Source organism: Pogona vitticeps, chromosome 2, assembly GCF_051106095.1.
Source record: "Pogona vitticeps strain Pit_001003342236 chromosome 2, PviZW2.1, whole genome shotgun sequence".
Lineage (NCBI taxonomy): Eukaryota > Metazoa > Chordata > Lepidosauria > Squamata > Agamidae > Pogona > Pogona vitticeps.
In genome coordinates, this window is record NC_135784.1 from 309,616,565 (window position 1) to 309,639,339 (window position 22,775).

The 22,775-nt window shown below is 46.4% G+C and overlaps 1 protein-coding gene across 3 annotated transcripts in view; it reads right to left on the reverse strand.

Moving 5' to 3' along the window:
• KIAA1328 (KIAA1328 ortholog) overlaps positions 1–22,775 on the reverse strand; it is a 251,290-nt gene that overhangs the window by 36,329 nt on the left and 192,186 nt on the right. For all 3 annotated transcript variants that reach the window (XM_020796440.3, XM_020796439.3, XM_078384168.1), the window contains 2 exons: positions 13,140–13,321; positions 6,371–6,479 (listed from right to left, as the gene is read on the reverse strand). In XM_020796440.3, the coding sequence (XP_020652099.3) occupies positions 6,371–6,479; positions 13,140–13,321 (291 nt within the window). The remainder of the gene's footprint in view (positions 1–6,370; positions 6,480–13,139; positions 13,322–22,775) is intronic.

The window sequence follows — 22,775 nt, forward strand, 5'->3', positions numbered from 1 at the left end:
TTCTACGGAATTCTTACCCACGATAGTAAATATGATAATCATCTGAATTGAATTTGCCCATTCCCATCCATTTTAGTTCACCAGGATGTCATCTTCCCATCTCCTGTTTGACCACATCCAGCTTACCCAGGTTCATAGATCTTATATTCCAGGTTCCTATGCAGTATTTTTCTTTGCAGCATTGGACCTTCCTTTCACCTGGTGATCTATTTCTTCCAATTGCTTTGAAGGCAGGTTTCACTTCACTTTTTAAAGCCACTGGTTTTTCAAATACCATTTGAAGCTGTTTTCCAGCTGTGCATCTCTTCTGTGTAGTTCTTCAATACATTGTTTCCATTCCTTCTTTATTTTATCCTGATCAGATAATATATTTCCCTGCTGATCTGTCAGCATCCCTAATCATTCAGCACTTTCATCTCTCGCCTACAGGCAAGGAATCAAACACAGCCTGAAAACTCCTTGCTGAGGTGCGTCTTGTGATATCAACAGAGACTAAAACACGAGCACAAAGGATTTAGTAAGTATCCTTTGCATCTCTACTTTCATAAGAGTCTAGAGTGAGATTCTCTTGGAAAAGAGAAGGCCCAAAGACAACATGTCTGGCAGCCCTGATTATTGAACCACAACAATGCATTAACTTTGTTTTGACCCTCTGCTCAAGGAGCTGGACTCTCCCGAAAGTCTTCCTGATTTGCTCTCCTACATCTTGCCCAAGAAACATCAGTCCTTTGAAAAGCTCTGTCTGCCTCTGCTGCTGATGCTGGTTAATGCTTTGTTTTGCATTAATGCCAGCTTTACTTTGCTTGCTAAAACTTTAAATAGCCAGCAGTAATTACATATACTGCAAACTCAATGGGTTCCCCTCTTTCTCTCTCTCCTGCTGTCCTGTTAAGGTTTTGTTCAGCAACTTTCGGTCCCAAGGAAAGCGAACCATTAGGGTTAAACCGTTAACTGTGGATTATAACAAACATGCTGACAGATCTTTAACTTTACTGGCACACCAGCAGCTATAATTCTCCATACTGATTAATTTAGTTAGTTAAACCTGCAATCTAAGCTTATAACCCATTCAGTGATAAATTGAGACTGACCTGCTGCCCAAGCAGGTTTCATTGATGAAGAATAGGACTGAGTTCAGGTCTCCCACAGAAATACTTGTCCATTTACCATTTTCAATTAGAGAAGCCCATGAGTAAGGGAAAGCAAAACATGCCACTTTAACCTGGTCAATTATAACTGCACAGTGCATCAAAAAAAAAAAAAAAAAAAAAGAGGGGAAAGAAAAGCAGGCATTAGGGAGAGAAACCATCTTGGAGAGGAAGGGAGAAAACAGGAAAGACAAGCACACTAAACAAGCACAGGACCTGCGTGGTTACCTTTATTTAACAACACCGGACGCAGTAAAGTATGGACCTAACTTTAATACAAGACAGCAGCCTTGTGGAAAGAAAAGAAGAGATTCTCTCTCTCTCTCTCTCCCTCCCTTCCTTCCTTCCACCTCAATACTGCCCCATAGTGCAAGCACTGTCTGGGCAGTTTACAACATGTTAAAAAGCACATATAAACAAACAAATCCCATGCACTAAATACGACAAGATAGATAAAAACCCTGTTTCTAGCTGAAACATATTCTGAATAGAATCAAACCCATTACAGCAGATTTGAACATCTTGGGTAGTAAAGTGTTAATCAATCGTGGTGGCTTTAAATAATACTGCTTTTATTGTACTTAATTTCTTAAAAACTGAGAGGGAAGGAGCCCAACAGAGCTGGTTCCAAAGGGAAGGGGCCATGACCAAAAACGCAGCTCCTATTCTTAACTCTTTTGGCCTCCTTAGGTGTCACCATTTGAGTTTGCTCTGCTCCTCATCCCTGTGTCGAGGTCACCTCTGGCTGGCCCAAAGAACTTGGACCTCAGCAGCAGCAGCACCACCACCACCAGCAGCAGCAGCTGGACAGCTTGGAGCTCCGAGCTCCCACTCCGTTCTGGTTTGTACCCAAAGAGGGGAGCCCCACTGCACCCACCGTACAGCGCTAACAACACCCGTGACCAGCCATTAATTGCTTCCCCTTTTACTGAAGCGTGGTGAATACAGTGGTGCCTCGCAAGACGATTTTAATTCGTTCCGTGAAAATTGTTGTTTTGTGAAAAAATCATTTTGCCAGGTTCCTTATGCATCAGTCCCCCCCCGCAAAAAAGGATTGTGAAGCATAGGTCTAAAAAAAAGTCTTGCAAAGCATCAGTCTTAAAAAAAAAAGTCTTGCGAAGCACGGTCCATAGAAAAAAAAAGTCTTGTGAGGCATCATAGTAATCACAAAAACCAATCGTCTTGTGGGTTTTTCGTCCCACGAGGCAATCGTCTAGTGAGGCACCACTGTATAATTTTTTTAATCCTACATCTCACTTCTTGCTGTCCTTTGTACTTACCATCCCTACACAGCAGCCACGATGGTGACAGCAGCCACGAATTTAAAAGATGCCTGATGCTTGGGAGGAAAGCAATGACAAACCTAGACAGCATCTTAAAATGCAGAGACATCACCTTGCCGACAAAGGTCCACATACTCAAAGCTGAGGCTCCAATACTTTGGCCATCTCATGAGAAAAGAAGACTCCCTGGAAAAGACCCTGACGTTGGGAAAGTGTGAGGGCAAGAGGAGAGAAGGGGGCGACAGAGGACGAGATGGTGGGATAGGATCATTGAAGCGACCAACATGAATTTGACCCAACTCCGGGAGGCAGTGGAAGACAGGAGGGCCAGGCGTCCATGGGGTCACGAAAAGTCAGACACAACTTAATGACTAAACAGCAACAACACACAGCCCAGCCAACCATTTTCAATCCTTTCCTGGCTTATACGTTCCAAATCCCTGCCTTGCCATTTCCACAGCACCCCTCCTCTCCATTTTTTCCTTTGGTAAATATTAATCCCCCCCAATCTCCCTCTCGCTTCTCTGCTAGGAGGCTGGTATAGTTTTCTAGCCATTTTCCCTTTTTGTGACATGGGGCGCACCACTGTCTTAAAACTAAAGTCTCAAAGTCTGGACTTGAATGATGGTCTGAGCGACTTTCCCTCCACTTGGGAAGCCACTCTCCCCTCACTTCGCTGCTGCGCAAAGTCTAAATCTTTTTGCATGTGGGGATACACCCCTCTGGTTGCAAATCTGCAGAGTTTCTGCATTTGTGTGAATTAAGGACGTGTGACAGCGCTTGCTTGCAAATCGGGATTTAGACAGAGTGGTTCCCAAGCTCTAGATCACTCTGCCCAGGAAGACAAAGCTGGATCCGTCCCGGTTATCTTTCTGCTGGCAGGCAAGTTATTGTTTATTCACGCAGGCCTTAGGCAACAGTGTGACCCTGTTTGCCACAGAAGGCGCTTTTAGCTTGATAACTGGTTCCCTCCTCTGACTGCTGTAGTTTTCTTTTAGCTGTGTGTTTGCAAATTATGTTTTAAGTTTTAATGTTGGCATTCATTTTATAGATTTATAGAAGGGAAGGGGAACCTTGGAGTGTGAACAAACCAAGGCACCACTGTTGCCAACAACAACAACAGCGAGTATACCCGACACAAAAGTTAAGAACAAGATTCAGAATCCGAGAGATTAAGCAGGAGCACTGATTAGTCCAGGAAGAAATTGCAGGAGTGTTTTGCCCTGAAAAAAGAGACACATATACACACCCAGAGGTTTTGTGTGTGTGTGTGTGTGTGTGTGTGTGTGTGTGTGTGTGTGTGTGTGTGTGTGTGTGTGTGTGTGTGTGTGTGTGTGTGTGTGTGTGTGTGTGTGTGTGTGTGTAGTGCACCTGCTAGTGCATATAATATGGGTGGGAGATGTTGTGAGCTTATATAACATGTGCCTCTGTATGAATGTAGGGAGGAGGTGGTGACAGCTGGAACAAATGTGTGTACGTGAGTGAGCCTTTGAAAGATTGGGTTTTGTTTTCATATGCAAAAGGAACTGGGCTTGTGGCGCTCTGTGGCCTTAAGCGTGGCAGTGCCCACCTGCTCCAAGCCAAGGTTCAGTGTCCTTGTGTATTTAGACCCTGCAAGTGAGGCAGAAGGACCCCTTGGTCCCGCCTCTCGAGATCTGTGGTCAGTCCCTCCCCTGGAATCCCAGGGAGAGCAGATCATGAGCCTCTAACAAACGGGAGGTCTCCCTCCCTCCATAAGGCTCTCTCTTCCTTGGTACCTCTCCACCACTGACTTTGCCATGGGCCGGGGTGGGAGAGCCCATGGAAAGACCACGTGCCTCAAGACCTGGGTCAGACTCAGACGTGAAGAAAGATGGGGGCAATACAGGGCGGAATGAAGACTATGGTGTGACTTTTGAACCCCACTTTGCTTTGAGGAAGTACACACAGAATCTGACAAACCCATTTACAGTCCCGGTCACACTTATAAAGGAGTAAATTCTATTGCAGATTCAGTGGTACATACAATATAATCTGAGACGTATCTCCTTGGAAGTAAGTCCAGTTGTGTTCAGTGGGAATGATCTACTCCCAAGAGACAGGTGCATATACGGCTACAGCCTTACCTACTTAACACCATTGTGGTATAACCCTGTGATACAGATAGTATATACAAACACTGAATTATGATACAATTGTATACTTACTCTGAGGTTGACACCAACTGAGTTCAATGGGACATTCTCCTAGGTAAGTGGATATAGAATTGCAGCCTTTTAAAACTATTTTAAACTCTTTTCTTTCTGACTTTTGATCAAAAGTTCTATCTACAATTAAAACCAAGCGAGACTGCCTTCTATGGTGCGTGTTGTTTCTGTAAAAGCCATTTCAAAAAACTGGAAGGAAAAGTCAACACAAGCTGAAGACAAGATAGAATTCAACTTGAAAGCTTGCCTATCTTACGAATTTCTCGTTGACCCTTATAGGGATACTGCCCATGTGTGGGCTGTGAGATTGGTTTCATTCTTTTTAAAAGGACGTTTCCAAACTCTGCAGCAATCTTAAGAGGATGAATCCACCATTCAAGCATCCCACCTACGGCATCTAGCCGCAATGACACACACTTCAGTCAGAGCCCCCTTGGGTGATCGTAGCCTGTTCTTTCTGGGGCTGCCTTCGGTCTCAGGATGAAAAATGGAAAGTACAGATCGGATTGTTACAATGGGTCATTCAAGGCAAAACAAGTATGGAGGGGGAACGCGTGGGAAGGAGAAGAACGTAAAGTTGGCATCACTGTCTCCAGCTGCCACGTCCATGTCCAACCTCTGGTGGAGAATGAATAAGAAGCAGGACAAGAGGAGGAAAAGGAGGAGGAGGTATTGGTGTTGGTGTATTTTCTCAGAAGAGGTACAGCTGCCAGAGAGGAGGTATGGTGTGACTATTATGAAAGGGAATTTGCACTTAAGAATTTCTCACTGCATTAGGAAAACTGACTAAACAAAGTACACTCAACATCTGCGCAGATGTAATGCTGCAGCGTGACTTAACTTGATGGACTTCATGTTTGTGCCCAAGGAAAGCAGATTCCTCAAGCTGGCTTCATATTTATTAAGAGCCACCATGATTATCTCCAAGGGTCTCCACACCAATATGGGGAACACCCCAGATTTACTGCCTTTAGTATCCCTCATTTCAAACTCGTCACTTGACGTACAAAAGCATGATTCCACGCACCTACCCCCAAATCCTATGGATGCAACAGAAGTGACATCTCCTTTGTTCCACCGGCAGAGCTACACAACAGGATGGTGGTCACAACATAATACCTTCTCAGCATTAATAAGATCAAAGTAAAAGCGATTCCTGTTATTAACCTTTTTAGCCTAGAAGAAAATCAACCCTGTTTTATTTCTTCTGTCCTTCTTTCCAGGAGTCAAGGAAGGCCGTCTTATCAGAACGGTCGACTCAATGTGATTTTGTTATTTGCTGTAAAACAGCAAAGAACCATCCTCGCATGAAAGAAAAATTTTATCACGTTGGGGATGAAAGGTGGGGCAGTTTCATTGGGGTAAGAGCAACAATAGCGGGCGAGTTTTGAAACGATGTGGATCCTGAACAGGGGAAATGATCTAACCACAGCAAAACAATTGTCCCCTTAAATTATTTACAAACATGTTAAGGGTGCCCGGATTTACAACTTTAAAAAAAATGCTTCCCCTCATGCAGAATCGAAGTAAAAATTAAAGCATTAGAACTTGGCATGTGCCTGCATTTCTTATTCTAACGAGCAATTTAAGGCTTCCTAAAAATGTCACAGGAGATGACAGCTCTAAGTTTATATTATCCTGCTTGAGTAAAACATGAAATATCAGAGAAACTCAGCCCGCTTCGCCTCACACGCCGGCAAATTTGACGGCGGCGTCTGTGGAATGTTAAACCAAAGATTACCAGTCGTCTTACCGGGAGGTGTCAGGCTGGATTGGGGAGGTGGCTGTAGTGACGAGCTCCTTTCTGCTGCTTGGCAGTCCAGGGGAGGGAGCAACAGCCTTCGGGGAGCTGGCAGGCGTCCCTGTGGAAAGAGAAGAGAGAAGCAAAAGAGGTGAGTATTACGGGGCTGCAAAAGTTTCGGACCGTCTTTCTTGCCTTGTCGCGCATTATTTTCCAACACGAAGCCCAAACCCTGTGCTGCTCTTCGGGGAACTTTATATATGGCGAATCGGCAGCCTAAGGAGCCGTTACTGTTGACAGGTATGGAGCAGAATATATATTTTTCAGAGCCACCTGGAGACCTAATAGCATAATACACCACCCACAACCGATGGCGTGGCTCTACTAAAGGTTTCTCCTTGTGACAGGTTACCATTCCCTCGTGACCTTCAGGCCAATCCTGGCAAACTTCAGCTCTGCGTTTCCCGTCCGTTCTCGGGGAAACCGGCAGAAATGTTCTCCGTCCTATTTCAAATATTCAAGATCATTTGAAGCCAAAAGCACACCAAGAATGATCTACATCCTTTTAAAAAATTCCACTGGAAACTCATTTCTTTTGCAATACCCCAGGCTTCGCCTTGGCCGTACATTCAGCCCACGGGGAAAAGGGGGCCAAGAGCCAAAGCTGCTTCTTTCTGATTCATAACAAAACAAAAGGAACTGGGACATTCACAAAAGTCCAGATTATAAATGAGAGACAAAGTCTCAGGATGTAGAAAATAGAAACAAGCTCTTTATTCTGAGGATATCTTGAGGGTGAACGGCCCGGGCCTTCATTGCGACCCTTACTTGTGACATGTTCAAGAGAGTGAGTGGAAAGGGCCAAGTCCTCCGCCCCACACGATTTGGGAACTCACTCGCTTTTCAGAAGAGAGATCCTATGAAACGACGGAGATCCAAAATCTGTTTCCTGTGGCACAGCCTTAGCTTTTTCGAGACAACATCGCTGTAGCGAAGGGCATCCGTGGAACCGAGCGCATGCGCTGTGGCGAGGCTTGGCACATCTTATCCATAACCCTCAAAAAGGTCATTAAAATTCAGGTGATGTCAGGGCTCGGTTATTATGAGCTGTCTAAGGAAGAGGGAAACTCTCCTAGAGCTATGGTTCCTCTTCCTCACTGACCAGTAATGGCTTTCCCATGTTTCCGACGGGAATCTCACCTGGGGTTGGTGGGAATAGATCTGGGGGACCATCTGCCAGCAAAGGATTCACTCTTATTCAGCTCTTTTAACAAAATGGGGGTGGGCATTTCCCTAGTAACTGAAAACTGCAGAGAGGATGTTTACATTGTGATGAAAATTGAACAGGAACTTTCGAGGCCCTCCAGAAGATTGATGTTTGGATCAGAATCAGGCATTCTTGATGCCGGCAGGAATGTGTTCTCTCTGGTTAGAAGAATGCTTCGGATGACAGCCTCATCTTGGCTGTGGCCCAAGACAAGGTACTGTAGATGTCAGGGAAGAAATACTTGACTATACAGACAGGAATCGGTATCTCTGAATGACAACTCCAAGATAACGTTTTTCTTTCTTGATTTTGAAAACTTAGTTTACAGTTGCTCGTGGTTATTCCATGTTCCATGAATGGGAACAGCTGGAGAGCCCAGTGGTTTAAGTCTCTGGCTGCGGAGCCGGGAAGTTGGGAGTTTGATCCCCCACTGAGTCACCTTGACACGATGATCCACAGGGTGTCTTCCAGTTCTGCAGTTCTAAGATTATTATTATTAATAAGAATCTTTAAAGAATGGCGCTATTGCCATTAGAGAGAACTAAGGAAGCACTTAAACCTGTTTTCTGTCATATGTCCATGGACAGATTGATAGGATTTATTTACAATAATTACATAGAATGCTCAATTACAGGGGCTACATATTATGTTTAGAGGTAGTGCTTCTCTGAATACTACTAGTAATGGAGGAGAGGGGGAGATACCGGTGGGTAGGTGCTACTGTTCCCTCTCTTACCTTGCTCATGGGTTGAACGGAGGCCTCTGGCAGACCATCATGAAAACAGAAGGTTGGACTAGACGGGACTTTTGACTGACCCAGGAAGGTTTTTCTTGTGTTCTCTGGGTGGTTTGTGAAACATAAAGTCCAACAACAAAACTAGAGATGGGGAGGCTTGGAAAAAACTGGGAAAATTGGGGGAAAAAAGAGATTTTTCCCATTTTCCCCCAGAAGCCATTTGTTGTTGTTGTTGTTGTTGTTGTTGTTGTTGTTGTTGTTGTTGTTGTTGTTGTTGTTGTTGTTGTTGTTGTTGTTGTTGTTGTTGTTGTTTCTGAAAAAACTGGTGGGAAATATGGAGTGCGGAACATGTTCTTTTTCAATGATAAATAATATGTCCGTGACATGGTATTCAAACTATATAACATGAAGATCTTAATAAAAGACTTCTGAGACTTTTATGTATTTAAGTTCGTTATGTATTTATTATAAAACACAGCGACTGGAACCCAGCTGCAGCCTGACGAAAGGAACTGGCAGAATAGAACTTAAAAGCAAACGATTCTGTTATCGGTCAAAAACGAAGCGAATGACGAGTAAAAAACGTGGACGGAGAAGATCGCGAGAGGCCAGTGACTAAAGTGAGCGTCAAGATGGTGGAAGGCTCTGAGAGCCTCCTTGGACAGGCCTTGCCAGAAAAATCTCCTTATCTTTTGAACCAGGAAACCATTCTCATGAACGTGCTGGAATTTGCAGAAGAAAACCGCATTTGCAAAGGTGGACCCATCCCTTCCTTCACCAGGCGGCTCCACGTTCAAGAGAAAAAGCAAGCGCCACCATTTGGTGGAAGTGGCACAGTCTAACGCGATGGGTCTGTGCCTGGCATCGCGGCTTCTCCCCCAGAGTGCTTTGTAAAAGAGACTTTAAAAACCTGCAATGGGAGAGTACGTGTTGCCTTCCCTCGGGACTGTTTAAATGAGCTTGTAATGTCTTGCTGCACCCTCTATTGCCTGGGGAGGCCAAGTGCCACCTTCCAGATGTGCTTGGCATGCAGCTCCCATCATCCTTAGCCAGCCAGGCCAAAGGGGAGGGGGGAAAGGAGTGACACCCCAGCAGCATCTAGAAGGCAGAACTGTGCCCATCCCTGCTCTAGAGCAGTGGTCCCCAACCTTGGCCTTCCAGATGTTCTTGGACTTCAACTCCCAGAAATCCTGTCCAGCACAGGTGGTGGTGAAGGCTTCTAGGAGTTGTAGTCCAAGAACATCTGGAAGCCCAAGGTTGTGGACCATTGCTCTAGAGTAACCTTGGGTAAGTCAAGTGTTCTTGGACTGCATTTCCCAGAAGCCTTCGCCACCAGCTATGCTGGCTGAGGTTTCTGGGAGTTGTAGTCCAAGAACACCTGGCACACCCAAGGTTGGCAACCACTGCTCTCATAGGTTAAGGAATTGACAGAAGCTCCTCAGAAACACACCCAGACAGCGCAACAAGGGCTCCTTTTGCATCCGGTTGGGAGTCTTCTGCAGACTCCGAATGGCGTGGGGGCGGCAATCCGTTAATTGCTGCAAATCGTTCCTCCGGCTGCCAGGCCAGCGTTTCTCAGTCTATAATTTTCCCCTTGAGATCACGACCGAGAAGAGAAGGGGGGGGGGAAGAGGCATGGAGGGGAACACAAGAACTTGGAGGTCAGGCCAAACATCTGAAGGCATTTAATTTTTGGGGAAGTCCCTGCAAGGCATAACAAAATGAAGAGGGGGGGGGGGAAGATGGGAGTTGTTAATCCATTCTCATATATGGCCTTTAAGAAGGCGGAGGAAAAGAAATAATGATGGCTTTTTAAAAGGGGGGGGAATGGGGGGAAGGGGGAAGGGGGAAAGGAAAAAGAAATCCATCAGTGAAAATTGCCCCTGAAAACTTCACAGAATGGTAACAGCTTTCTCTCGCTTAAATTGATTGGTGTAGCAACGTTATGAGATGACTATTAGAATTCATTGCGCGCCACAGAAAGAGCTGAAATGTCAGCAGACTATACAGCAAAAGTAATGGGTCCTGAACTCCTGTTAGTCAAAAATGATTTTGTTTCAAATTAGAAATTGATTTCTTTTGGACACCAAGCCCTTTGCCGGCTTCCAACTTTTGTAGCTGAGCCCTGGCAGAGATTAACCTCACCCTCCACGCGGGTCCCCCTCCGACGATACCCTTTTCCAAAAGTTTCTCCGCAGCTGACGTTTTTTTTTTTTAATGTGGCCACGGTCTTAACCAATAACACAAGTTGTTTGTTCCTCGGAGAGCGGCCCGGCGTTTTTTGCCTTTCTTTTCATTTTTCTACTGACATGAATCGCGAACTCATTGACGAGTTTTGGAGAGAAAGGGGGGGGAGGAAAGAAAGCACAGGGCAGGGGTGGAGGGGTGAGGCAGGGAGCCGAGCTGGAAGCTAACCGAGGAGGACGTTAGGCTCTGCAGAGAAGCACCAAACTTCTCCGATTTCTTCCCACTCACCCCCTTTCCCCTTCCCCAAGAAAAGGAGTGCTTTTTGCTTCACTCTTTAAGAGGATACATTAGGCTAGGAGCAAGAAGGATGCGGCCCATCGAGATGTCCATGAAGTGTTAAATGTTGAGCTTCCGAGGCTGGGAAGCAGCGCCGAAGACTTCAACACACGGACCCGGGTTTTCCTTTTGTTAGGAAATCAAAAACATGCTTTCCCTCATCCCGTTTATACCATTTTCACTTGTTAAACAAATCAGTCAACACACTGTTTTATTAGATTTTTCCTGCCGTATCTCAAAGGATCAAGGAAGGCTACCCCTGTAATCATGACCTCATGTCCATTTTATCTCCATAGCCTCCATGTTAGGAGGACTGTGGCAAGAATTTGTGGGTAGATCATAGGTGGTGAATTCTTGGTTGGCCATCCAATCATTGCTCAAATTACCAAAAACAATGGGCTACATCTTGCATTAATTCAAACGGCAGCGGTCAAACGGCAGTACCACAGACAAAACTCTGCTCACAACCCAGTTTCAATCCCAGGTACCCTGTTTCCTCGAAAATAAGCCCTAACCTGAAAAGAAGCCCTAGCATGATTTTTCAGGATGCTTGTCATAATAAGCCCTAACCAAAAATAAGCCCCAGTTAAGTGAAACTCTGACCTCCACCCTAGTACAGCAACCAGAAGATGACATGACTGTAACTGAATAAATGTAGATGGTTGTGCATGAAAAATAATAATAAAACATCCCCTGAAACTAAGCCCTAATGCTTATTTTTGGAGCAAAAATTAATACAAGACCCTGTCTTATTTTCAGGGAAACATGGTAGCTGGCTCAAGGTTCATTCAGCTTTCCATCCTTCTGAGGTTGGCAAACTGAGTTACCCAGCTTGCTGGAGGCACGTTGTGTACCCTGCAAAATTAACTGTTAACCTCCCTGAGAGTGCTTAAGGCCATATATAAGGAGCAAGCTCTGTTTTTTTAAAAAAATTCACCGGACCTCCTCTTCGAGCGCCAGGCCTCGCCCTTTCCTCCCTCCCTCCTCCAATAAACCCCACAACAACAACAACAACAACAACAACAACAACAACAACAACAACAACAACAACAACACCCTGCTAGGCAGAAGGAGGAGCCCACTCCATTTCCCCAGTTCATGTCACTCCACTGGCAGATGTTAAACCATGCAACAGAAGGACTCACAAACTCTTCGGTGCGGAAAAATTATTACAACACACCCACATTGCACAAACGAAGGGCCAAACTACAGGTGAACAGAAATTGCCTCTGGTAAGCTACTGGTTGCATTTCAGGGGATCCCGGGGGGGGGGGAATGGTGGTCTCTGAGGTTGGGGGGGCACAGAGGGAGAGCCATGCAGCCTCCAGACACCTGGAGATGGCTACCACCCCGCACCCCCACTATAGCAGGGGTGGGCAATTAATTTCTATAGGGGGCCACATGAAAAATCTGAACTGTGTTCGGGGGCCGAACCAGCTTTACTTAAAAATAAAATGAAACCCATTGGGCAAGGCCCTGCGGTGAACGAACTACAAGGCTGACATAGTTAACTCCCTAAACTTTTTCGGGAGTTAACTATGTGAGCGTTATAATTCATTCACCGCTGGGGGGGGGGGGAACCTGACACTGAGCTAACTCACCTGTCTTCCGTTCCCTTGCGGCCTTCCTCTCCGACTGTCTTCTATCCTGCGCAGGCGACATGATGCGTCATCACGTCGCCTGCGCAAGGATCACTTCCGGCCTCTTGAGCCGCACGCTCCGCAGCGGCTCAAGAGTAACAGTCAAAAACTGCGAGAGCCCAGCGTTGGATCTTGCGCGTTTTGCTTACTGCCGTGCTGGGTGACTGGAGCCGGAGCTTCAGCTCACTCAGCAGCGATGGGCGGGCCGGACAGGAGCGGCTTGCGGGCCGTATGTGGCCCGCGGGCCACACTTTGCCCAGGTCTGCATATAGGGTACACTGAGGCCTGGTTTTTGAGTAGAACATCATAGTACCGTAGGAACAGGGGTGCCAGCCTTTATTTTACACATGTCCAGAAAAGCTGGAACCACCTGCTCCAAGCGCATATCTAAGAAGGGGTCCAGAAGCACAACTCTTTATGTGACCAATGGAGAGGTTTCTAAAAAAAAAAACCCTGGTTTCCAAGACCAGGATCTTCACCCTCAGAAACCAGCGTCAAAAGCACAGAAAGGTCTCAGGAGCCCCAGCGACTGCAAGGGGGCACAGCGGTAGGCTGGTGGACGGGGGCCGCCCTGGCGACGAAGAGGGTGCATGCCATAGCGGGGGCATTTCTTACCTCTTCTTGGCCTGACCGCTTCCTTCCCGGGACACTCCCAAAGGGTTTCGCTTTCCGCTCGGGCACCGAAGCCGACGCTCTTCTTCCCCGAACTGCTTCCTCTGCTGCTCCCTGACGCTCGACAGGCTCCCCTGGAGGTTGGAGTTCTCGGAAAGCACCCTTCGCAGTTGAGCCTGGGGGAACTGGAAGAGGCGGAAAGATGTGAGGTGTCTATCTCTTTGGCTGTGTGAAGAAGGATCAGACCTCAAAATGTGCTTGTCCCATCAGCAGGAGAGCTCCCAGTTTCCTCCGGACACCTAGTCACGTGAGAAGGCGCTCGCCCGCAGTAATACCTTGTGTTATTGTAACAACTTGCCTTCATCCAGAAGCACACGTGAATTATTTGTGGCACACCCAGGGGCTGGAAGAAAAGAATCGGCTCCATTTGAACTAACAAAGGCTCCTTCCTCAAATCACTTGGGCACCTTTCTTAACAAGCCTGATCAAACACCAGTGTCAAATAAGAGGAATAAAATAAGAAGACTTTTAATAATGCAAAGCACTTAACATACAATACTAACTGCATACCAAAGAGAGTTTTGACTGTGGTGGGGGGCGAGATGGCTTTTAAAAAAAAAAAAATTGTTAACTGACTTAAAAATGAGCAACAGAGCCGCAGGTGAATGAATCTTGCCATAAAACATGGTAGTGTCTTTTCCTGTTCAATACTCTAGTCAACCAGCCCTGGTCAACGTACCCTAGTTCATCCCCTCTCGGCCACCAGTTTGTTTGTTCTCTGATGAACACACTTGGCGATTTACACCCACCAACCACACTCAGCTCCCAACGGGCAACTTTCGGTCCCGTCTCCACCCTCCTTCGGTTCCCTCCTTGTGGAGACTTGTCCAGATTTGGGGGGTCCTGGGAAGGATGACAGCTATTTTCTTTTTTCCACAAGATCCCCCTTTTTAGGGACGATCCTGCCCAAACTCAGTGACTGAATTTGCCACCACAAAAAGTCACGAATTATTTGCATGTTTATTCAGTCAATTTCCTAAAAGTGACATATATTTCTTCAATCAATTTTCTGTACCCATTACTGCTTCCGAAGCCACACTGCCAAGTGGTGTCGGTCACTGGGATAGATCAAAACAATCATCCGGACTGACTGCCTCCTCCTGACTTGCCAGGGGTGATGCACAAAAGTAATCAACCCCTTTGGGAGCTTTCACAGTCTCGCATGCTGCCTGGAGAAGGTATGGCTGAAGGGAGGGACCTTTCTGAATTGGGGTGACTGTCAATCCATCCAGCACGAACCAATAGTTCTCCTCTGCCTCTCTGCTCTGAGCTCCTTTGCCTCTCTGGAGTGTTTCTGAAAACAGTCGTGTTTGTCATTTTGCTGTTGATTCGTAAGTAAATGAAACGGCTCTTATTCTTTCCACGACGAATATCTCAGAATGAGTTACTGAGATTGTAAGTGCCAGTTCATGAGAAAAAAATGGTGGAGGAACTTGGAATGATTTTGCTCTGTGAATCTTGACACTTTTGCCTCACAGGTAGAGGAATTTAAGCAAAAATTCAAAACTCTGCAATAGAGGTTACTCTGAGGCAGCAGATGGGGGGAAGCACAAATTCAACCTTCCAATAAGCCTTAGATAGGCTGGTTAGACCGGGGTGTGGGGGGGAGAGGGAATGCAATCTGAAGACATCAGAAAGGCTGCATTTTACCCACCGCTGCTCAAGGGGTAAAAGGTGGACCGACTATCCTGATCTTTTTCCCCCGAAAAAATCTATCCGGTTCCACAAGAAAATGTCTCTCTCTCAAGGAAAATACCAGAGCCTTTCTCTTTCACCCAGGCCTTTCAGCACAATTAGCATCGTTTAAAAGATATTTAAGGAGTCAGTCCTTATTTTGATGCATTCTGGGATTCCAGGGGAAAGCTTTAATTAGAACTGATAGCCCCGCTTTCTGAAGAGGGCGACCTTTGACTTGCAAAATTAGTGGGAGGAAGTTATTTTGCTGGAGCACTGGAATGGCTTCTACAGACAAGGCAAGGTTACTTCTAGGATGGAATATTGCTTTCAGGGTTGAGCAGCACTACAAGTGGGGGGGGAATGAAATTGCTAATTTTAAAGGACAGGGTAGAAAAGAAATAATAATAATGAAAAAAACAAAAAAACCTGCAAAGCATAGTGACCCTTTCACTCTCCATGCGAGCAAAAGCCGGAAGGACCAGAAGAAAGAAAAGGATAAATATCGGGCGAGGGTTTCAAGGGCGTCCACAAGGTAGAGCCTGCAGATGTGAAGACTTTCCCCTGAGAGAATCAGACTTTGCCCGAGAGGGGAAGAGCTTTACCTCCTCCACCACCTCCATCTACCCCATTTTGTTTGGGGGCAACTGTTCGCTGTATTGGAAAGGAACCCCCCCCCGATAGTCAGCACTGAAGGTGAGCTGCCAGAATTCACGATCCAGACCCTCACATGCTCGACATGGCCATGTTTGAGTTGACCTTCCTTCCTTTCTTCCTGTAAGGCAAGGTAAAGGTTCCCCTTGACAATCTGTCCAGTCGTATAGGGTGCGGTGCTCATCTCCGTTTCCAAGCCGTAGAGCCAGCGTTTGTCAGTAGATAGTTTCCATGGTCACGTGGCCAGCGCGACTAGACACGGAACGCTGTGACCTTCCCACCGAGGTGGTCCCTATTTATCTACTTGCATTTTTACATGCTTTCAAATGGCTAGGTTGGCAGGAGCTGGGACAAGCAACGGGAGCTCACTCCGTTGCGTGGATTTGATCTTACGACAGCTGGTCCCACCATGTCCCACCCATGTTCTTCCTGTAACCACCTCCTCAAATCCCACCTTTTTTCACTTGGCCTTTGGCCAATCCTCTTAATGCTTATTGCAGACTAGAATGAAACTTGACATGGCAATGGACGCATCTGCCCGCGTCGGCTCTTCCCTCTAACTATCACCTGCCGTCCTTTGTCTATTTGAGCTTATCCAGTTTTGCCATGATGGTGGGGTTGTGGAAGACAACAATATTTTTTGTTTTCCCAGCTCTGTAGTCTGCCTACTGGAGAAAAGAACGGCTGGTACCCTTTTTTGAAGTGGGAATGATGCCACTGTGCCTCACAGTACATGAATCACACGATGAATATCTAACAAAAACATTAAAACATCATAATGACAGCAGGTATCCATTTTAAAAGCCTCAATCAATCAATCAATCAATCAATCAATCAATCAATCAATCAATCAATCAATCAATCAATCAATCAATCAATCAATCAATCAATCAATCAATCAATCAATCAATCGGGTCAAGGTGGTTGGTGGGCACCATAGTGTGTGTCACAGAATCACAGAATCATAGTTGGAAGGGGCCTCTAAGGCCATCCAGTCCTACCCACTGCTCAAGGGAGGGATCCAAATCCAAGCAGATCTGACGGACAGGTGCTGAATTTTCTCTCAAAGGCCTCCAGTATTGGAGCACTCACCACCTCCCGAAGTAACTGGGGTATGGCAAAAAAAACCAGTGGCCATGGAGATATTTATCTCTAAGGCATGGCGGATGGAGGTAACAAAAGGTTCGAATTCAAAAACCGTTCACTGGAGTGGGCTTAGAGAAAACAGGTCGTCAGTGCAGCTTAATGAGAAAAAATCACTTCTCTTGGTCCTGCAAGGCAGTCCAAGACATTCTGCACCAATGGAAACATCAAGATCTGAGAGATCTTGAAGAACAGTCCCTTTAACCAATAAGCGGCGTAAAAATATTTCGATACGTGCCTTCCATCACTAGGTCCTCACTGTCTGTCTGTTCAACGGGCTGGTGGGCAGGACGTTCCATCCAGGGATTGCCTAAAGGCAGAGATATGTTAAGCTGCAGGGCCAGTGTCCTGGTTTTGAAATTCCCTTGCCATGGAGGGTCTCCTGGACGTGCAGGAGGCAGAAGAAAACCACTTAACTTCAGATGGCTTCCACATGAACTTTGGCTGATGGCTTTGCAGGTGTAAAAAGGGCTGGCTTAAATTCTTGGGCAGTGGTTCTTTAAATATGGAAAGCATGGATTTGACAGCTTTTCAAGACAGGTTTGTTTTTCTAGTTTAATGCAAACCATTCAGATTATGCTATGGTGCAGGCTACATGTCAATGAAACCTAACCAAACACACTCCACACTTGGGTTCACTTGACTCAGTGCTGGCAGCTCTTCAGGGGTCATCTGTACGATACCAAGTGCATCAACCTCCTTACCATAGTCATTCAGAGCAAAAATCCCCATAGGGTACAATCCCCAGTGAAATCCAGGACCCAGATGCAAAGGGTGGCTTAGGCCAAGGAGTTCTCAGACTTTCCCACAAGAACCTGAGCCCCAGCTGGTGCGAAACAAAGAGCTCACATCATCCAAGAAAGATGTCGATGTGTACAGATATCATAATACTTGCTAGAAAAGGTCGGGTGTTTGCGTAAGGTTTGCCTAACATCCTGTGGTTACTTGAAGAGTTCCCAGGACATATAACAGATTTGGGACAGACGATGCAGCCACTGTGTTTCCCTGGCACCTCATCAATTAGTCACAACTCACCACAAGTAATGCAAGTAATACATAAAACACCCACTCCAGTCACTAGACTTTTGCTAAAATGAGGAGAGGAAGCGAAGCAGAGAGGGTTGATCCTGGCCGCAGGTGATACATCTGTGACCCTACATGATGGACCAAGGAGACAGGGGGGTTGGAGGAACACCAATTGGTTGAACATACTACTGGTATGCCACAAAATCTGGGTCATCCAGGGAAGGCAGAAGAGACAGTATGCCAGAACTTTCAGAGATCATGGGGGTTAGCAGAGGGTGACGTTTCTGTAACTTCTATGAAAAACCCTGTGACAAACCCAGACCTACTGGGCTATGCCACAGTTTCACTAAGCTGCCACCAACCATTCCCTGTAAGGAGTCACACAGACCAGGAATGGATTTTCAACAAATAAAAGAATAAGGTTTATTTAAAGAACACACAGGGAAAATAAAATGATCAAGTGAATAAGATACAGTAACGTGGCTTAGTCTCAATCATACATACACACAGTTTGGCTCACACAGAACACTTAACTTGAAGCACAGACCCTGAACCTATCAGTTCTGGCTAACCATACAGACACCTGAACCTATCAGGTTGGTACTGACTGACACACAGTAGTACCCTGTCTGACACAAAGACTCCCACTCAAGCTTCTTCTCTCAGCTCTTCTCCAGCTTCTCCCTTCTCCACACAGGCTTCACATATATATACAGTACAGCCCCACCTCCTGATGTCCCGCCTTCCACTCCCCATAGGATGGAACTTTCCCTCCAAACCCATGACAGACAGGTAACATCAGTGCTGTATGTAACACCTCCCCTCTTTATAAGTTGTTTTGTAGGGGGAAAGCTAAGGTGCTTTTCACCAAAAAACAACCTGGACCCAAAACAAACAAAAACAGTCATATAATAACATACAATACCATACTTACTTATACTTACACTCTATTAGGCATTTAAACATTTACCATTAACAATACATCAAGTTACCTTTATTCATACAAACCAACATGTTTAATAAACAGACACATTTGACTTTTTGTCATCAAAATATATACATAGTCCATGTTTCTTTCGCCGTCTTCATTCTTCAGGTCTTCTTGACAAGGCGTCAGCAACACAGTTCACTGACCCTCTGACCACCTTCACTTCAAAGTCATAGTCTTGCAGATTTAAAGCCCACCTCATAAGTTTACTATTGTGGGTTTTCATTGTCTTTAACCATTGCAGTGGTGAATGGTCAGTGCACAGAATAAAATGTCTTCCCCAGATGTAAGGCTTGGCCTTCTGGATCGCGTAGACTATGGCCAGGCACTCCTTTTCCACGGTTGCCAAATGTCTCTCACCTTTCTGGAGTTTCCTACTCAGGTAGGACACTGGATGCTGGTCACCATTCTCATCCTCCTGGCAAAGAACTGCTCCTACCCCGCTGTTAGACGCATCGGTGTAGATGATGAACTCCCGGTCGAAGTCTGGAGCACGCAGCACTGGATAGTTGATGAGCGCCTCCTTCAACCTCCAGAACGCCTCCTCACAGTCGCTGGTCCACGGGATGCGGTCATCAGCCTTCTTCCGCGTCAGATCGGTCAGCGGAGTCGCTATCTCGCTAAACCTCGGGATGAACTTTCTGTAGTAGCCCACCAACCCAAGAAATGATTTGACTTTTTTCTTGGTGTTGGGTCTAGGCCAATCACGAACTGCTTCTATCTTGGCCTCGAGGGGTTTTATCACTCCTCCCCCTACTATGTGACCCAAGTATTTTATTTCTGGGCTACCCAGCTGCAGTTTGTTCTCTTTGCAGGGCCTAGGCCAAAGCACTTCCTCCCCTGGGCCAAAGTGCCTCTCCCTGCCTTCCTGGTCATCCCAAGCTTTCTTTCTGACCTTTTGAGCTTGCAGGGTCTCTGCTGCTAGCTCTAGGTTTCTCTTTAGGTCATTCATCAAGGTGTCTATGTATGTCACAACGTCTTGTGGGTCATCCTGGGTGATCTGCTCCCAATTTTGTTTGATCAGATCAAGGGGCCCTTTCACCCTTCTCCCAAATAAAAGTTCAAATGGACTGAACCCGGTACTGGCTTGTGGCACTGATCGATAAGCAAACAAAAGGGATTGCAGCTTCTGGTCCGAATTGTTTGGATTCTCTGCCAAGTAAGCCCTAATCATGCGCATTAGAGTCCCATTGAACTTCTCAGTTAACCCATTACTTTCAGGGTGATAGGCAGTGGTTTCCTTGTGCTTAATTCCACAGATTTGCCATAACCGTTTCATGAGCTTCGATGTGAACGATGCGCCCAAATCTGTGATTATTTCTGAGGCAAATCCCATCCTGGACATATACCCCACCAAGGCATCTGCCACTGTGTTAGTTTCAATGTTAGTCAAGGGTATGGCTTCAGGGTACCTCGTGGCATGGTCCACAATGGTGAGAATGAACCTGTTCCCCCTCTTTGTGGCCTTGGGCAAAGGTCCCACAATATCCACCCCTATGCATTTGAACGGAGTGTCAATCACAGGCAAAGGGCACAACTTTGCTTTGGTCCTGTCGCGGTTATTCCCCTGCCTTTGACACACATCACATTGTTTACAGAACTCCCTGATCTGCTTCCCTATGTCAGGCCAGTAAAAATTCTGTGTGATTCTCTGCTGTGTTTTGTTCACCCCTAAGTGCGCAGCAAACATGTCAGAGTGCCCCCTTTGTAAGATCATGGGGCGATACTTTTCAGGTACCACTAGCTGACTTCTGATCCCATCTCCCCCTTTTGAGATATTCCTCAGGGTCTCTCTATACAAAATCCCCTTTTTCTCTAGAAATCTCACTGGGGTTTCAGGTGTTAGCTGGGCGTCAGTCACCTGTTCAAAACACTTTTGGAGAGTGGCGTCTGCCTTTTGCTCTTGGCCAAATCGGCTGTCTGTGGTTAAGGTTTCCGCCACAGCTTCTGAACTCCCCTCTGCTTCCGTCTCTGGCTCATCATTACCCCCCTGAACTGTCCCCGTGGTGGCTTGTGAGCGTGTAATCACTAGCACCCGTTTCACATGTTCAGCCAGGTCATTTCCCACGAGCACGGCTGCTGGCAGAGTCGATGAAATCGCTAGCCGCCAAACTCCCCTCCAGCCTTGAAAGTTCACAGGTACCTCCGCTACTGGCAGTGAGATCACCTGCCCCTCAATCCCTGCCACCTTCATGCTCTCATTTGGGATTATATATTCCCTAGGAATAATATCTGGATGGCACAGGGTCACCTGGGAACAAGTGTCCCTCAGCCCCCGATACTGATGGTCAAGTATTCCTACGTCCACCCCTGCTGTTTCAAACAACTGAGAATCTGTTCTCACGAGCAAGCAGCGCTTGACCTCCACAAGAGGACCATTTTCCTCAGCCTGATCAGCAGATGTAACTGTTCCAGATTGAGTAGCCATGGCAACAGGCTCCCTCAGTGACAAGGGGCTTTGCTCTTTCTGGACACAGAACACAGCTTTTGGCTTGGTTCCACTCGAATCCTGAGGCACAATTCCTTTTAGCTGCTTTAATTTCTCACACTCTGAGATTAGATGGCCCTTTCCCTGACAGAAATAACATTTTCTGCTATATTTTAAGTCTTTCTCATCTTGTTTTGGTTTTCCCTCCAAAATCTGAGGTCTTGGTTTCATGTCTGAGGGCTTCCCTTCACCATGGGCCCCTCCCCCTTGCTGGCTTTTCCCTGGTCCCTGAGAGTACTTGCTGTAGGTTTCTTTAGGTTTCCCCATCGATTTCCCCTCACCCAAGGGCTTTCTTATTTGGGAAATAAAATCTGCGATCTCGGCTGCTTCTGCCACAGATTCCGGTTTCCTTTCCCTCACCTGGAATTTCAGTTCCCCATGCAGGACTGAATAGAACTGTTCCAGCGCTATCAAGTCTTTGAGCTGCTGAAAGGTCTCTGTCCCCTCCTGAGATAGCCATTTCTCTAGCAGCCTCACCAACTGGGCCCCCACTTGGGTAAAAGTCTGCTCTGGTTTCTTGGTGATTGACCTGAATCTTTGCCTCAGCTGTTCCACATTTATCCCATGTCTGGCAAACACCAGTTTTTTAAACTCTGCAAAATCTTTCATCAGTTCCTCTGGCATCTCTGCATAGACTTCTGCAAGGCTGCCACTGATTAAAGATCGCATGATGGTCATCTTCTCAGTTTCCCTTACTGAGAAGTCCACAAACGCTCTTTCCACTAGGGAAAAGAACACCTCAGGGCAATCTCCCTTGTGGTACACAGGGAATTTCTTCAGGTCAGCTTTAGACAATTGGCCCCCCTCAGAATCCCTATTGTTATTATTGTTCTGATTCATCAGTTCCAATTTTCTCAACTCAAACGCCATCCTTTCTTTTTCCAGAGCAATTTTCTCTCTCTCCCTCTCCCTTTCAAACGCCATTTTCTCTCTCTCCAATCTTTCCTCCATTTCCCTCACCCTCAGTTCATGCTGTTGGGCTATGAGCAATTTTCTGAGTTCTGGGTTCTGTTCTCCCGTGCTGTCACCCTGCACTGAGCCAAATTCATCCTCAGAACCTTGGTCTACCTGGGGTTCTTTCACTTCACCCATTTCTGCCATTTGGCTTCGAGTCAAGGGCATAATCCCCCCCCCCCAGAACAGGCTGCTTTCAAAAGTCAAGCCTCAAAATAAAGCGACCACTTTTTTTTTCTTTTCTTTTGCCTCAGAACCAGCTTTCTATAGATTGCTGCTGTTCTTCAGCACTAACTTGCAACAGTTGCGAGCCAGAGTCTACCCCCCTCTGCTAGGCCTCTCAGCAGGCAGGCCAGATCACTGCTACTTCACAGTTCTGCCTCAGCTTTTTCCCCGCCAAAACAGGCCGCCTCAGAGCTCCCTAATCTAGTCCCCAATTGGCACGTTCTTCCACTAGCGCACCTCCCCGTGAGGTACACCTAGAAGATTACCTACGCGCCCTCAGATTGTCCCTGACTAGACCCCCCTTGCTCTGGGCACACTTGCCAAGGCTTTGCTGTACCACTGGACAACTGGACCAGTCGTATCCCACACGCTGGACACCAATCAATGTGACAAACCCAGACCTACTGGGATATGCCACAGTTTCACT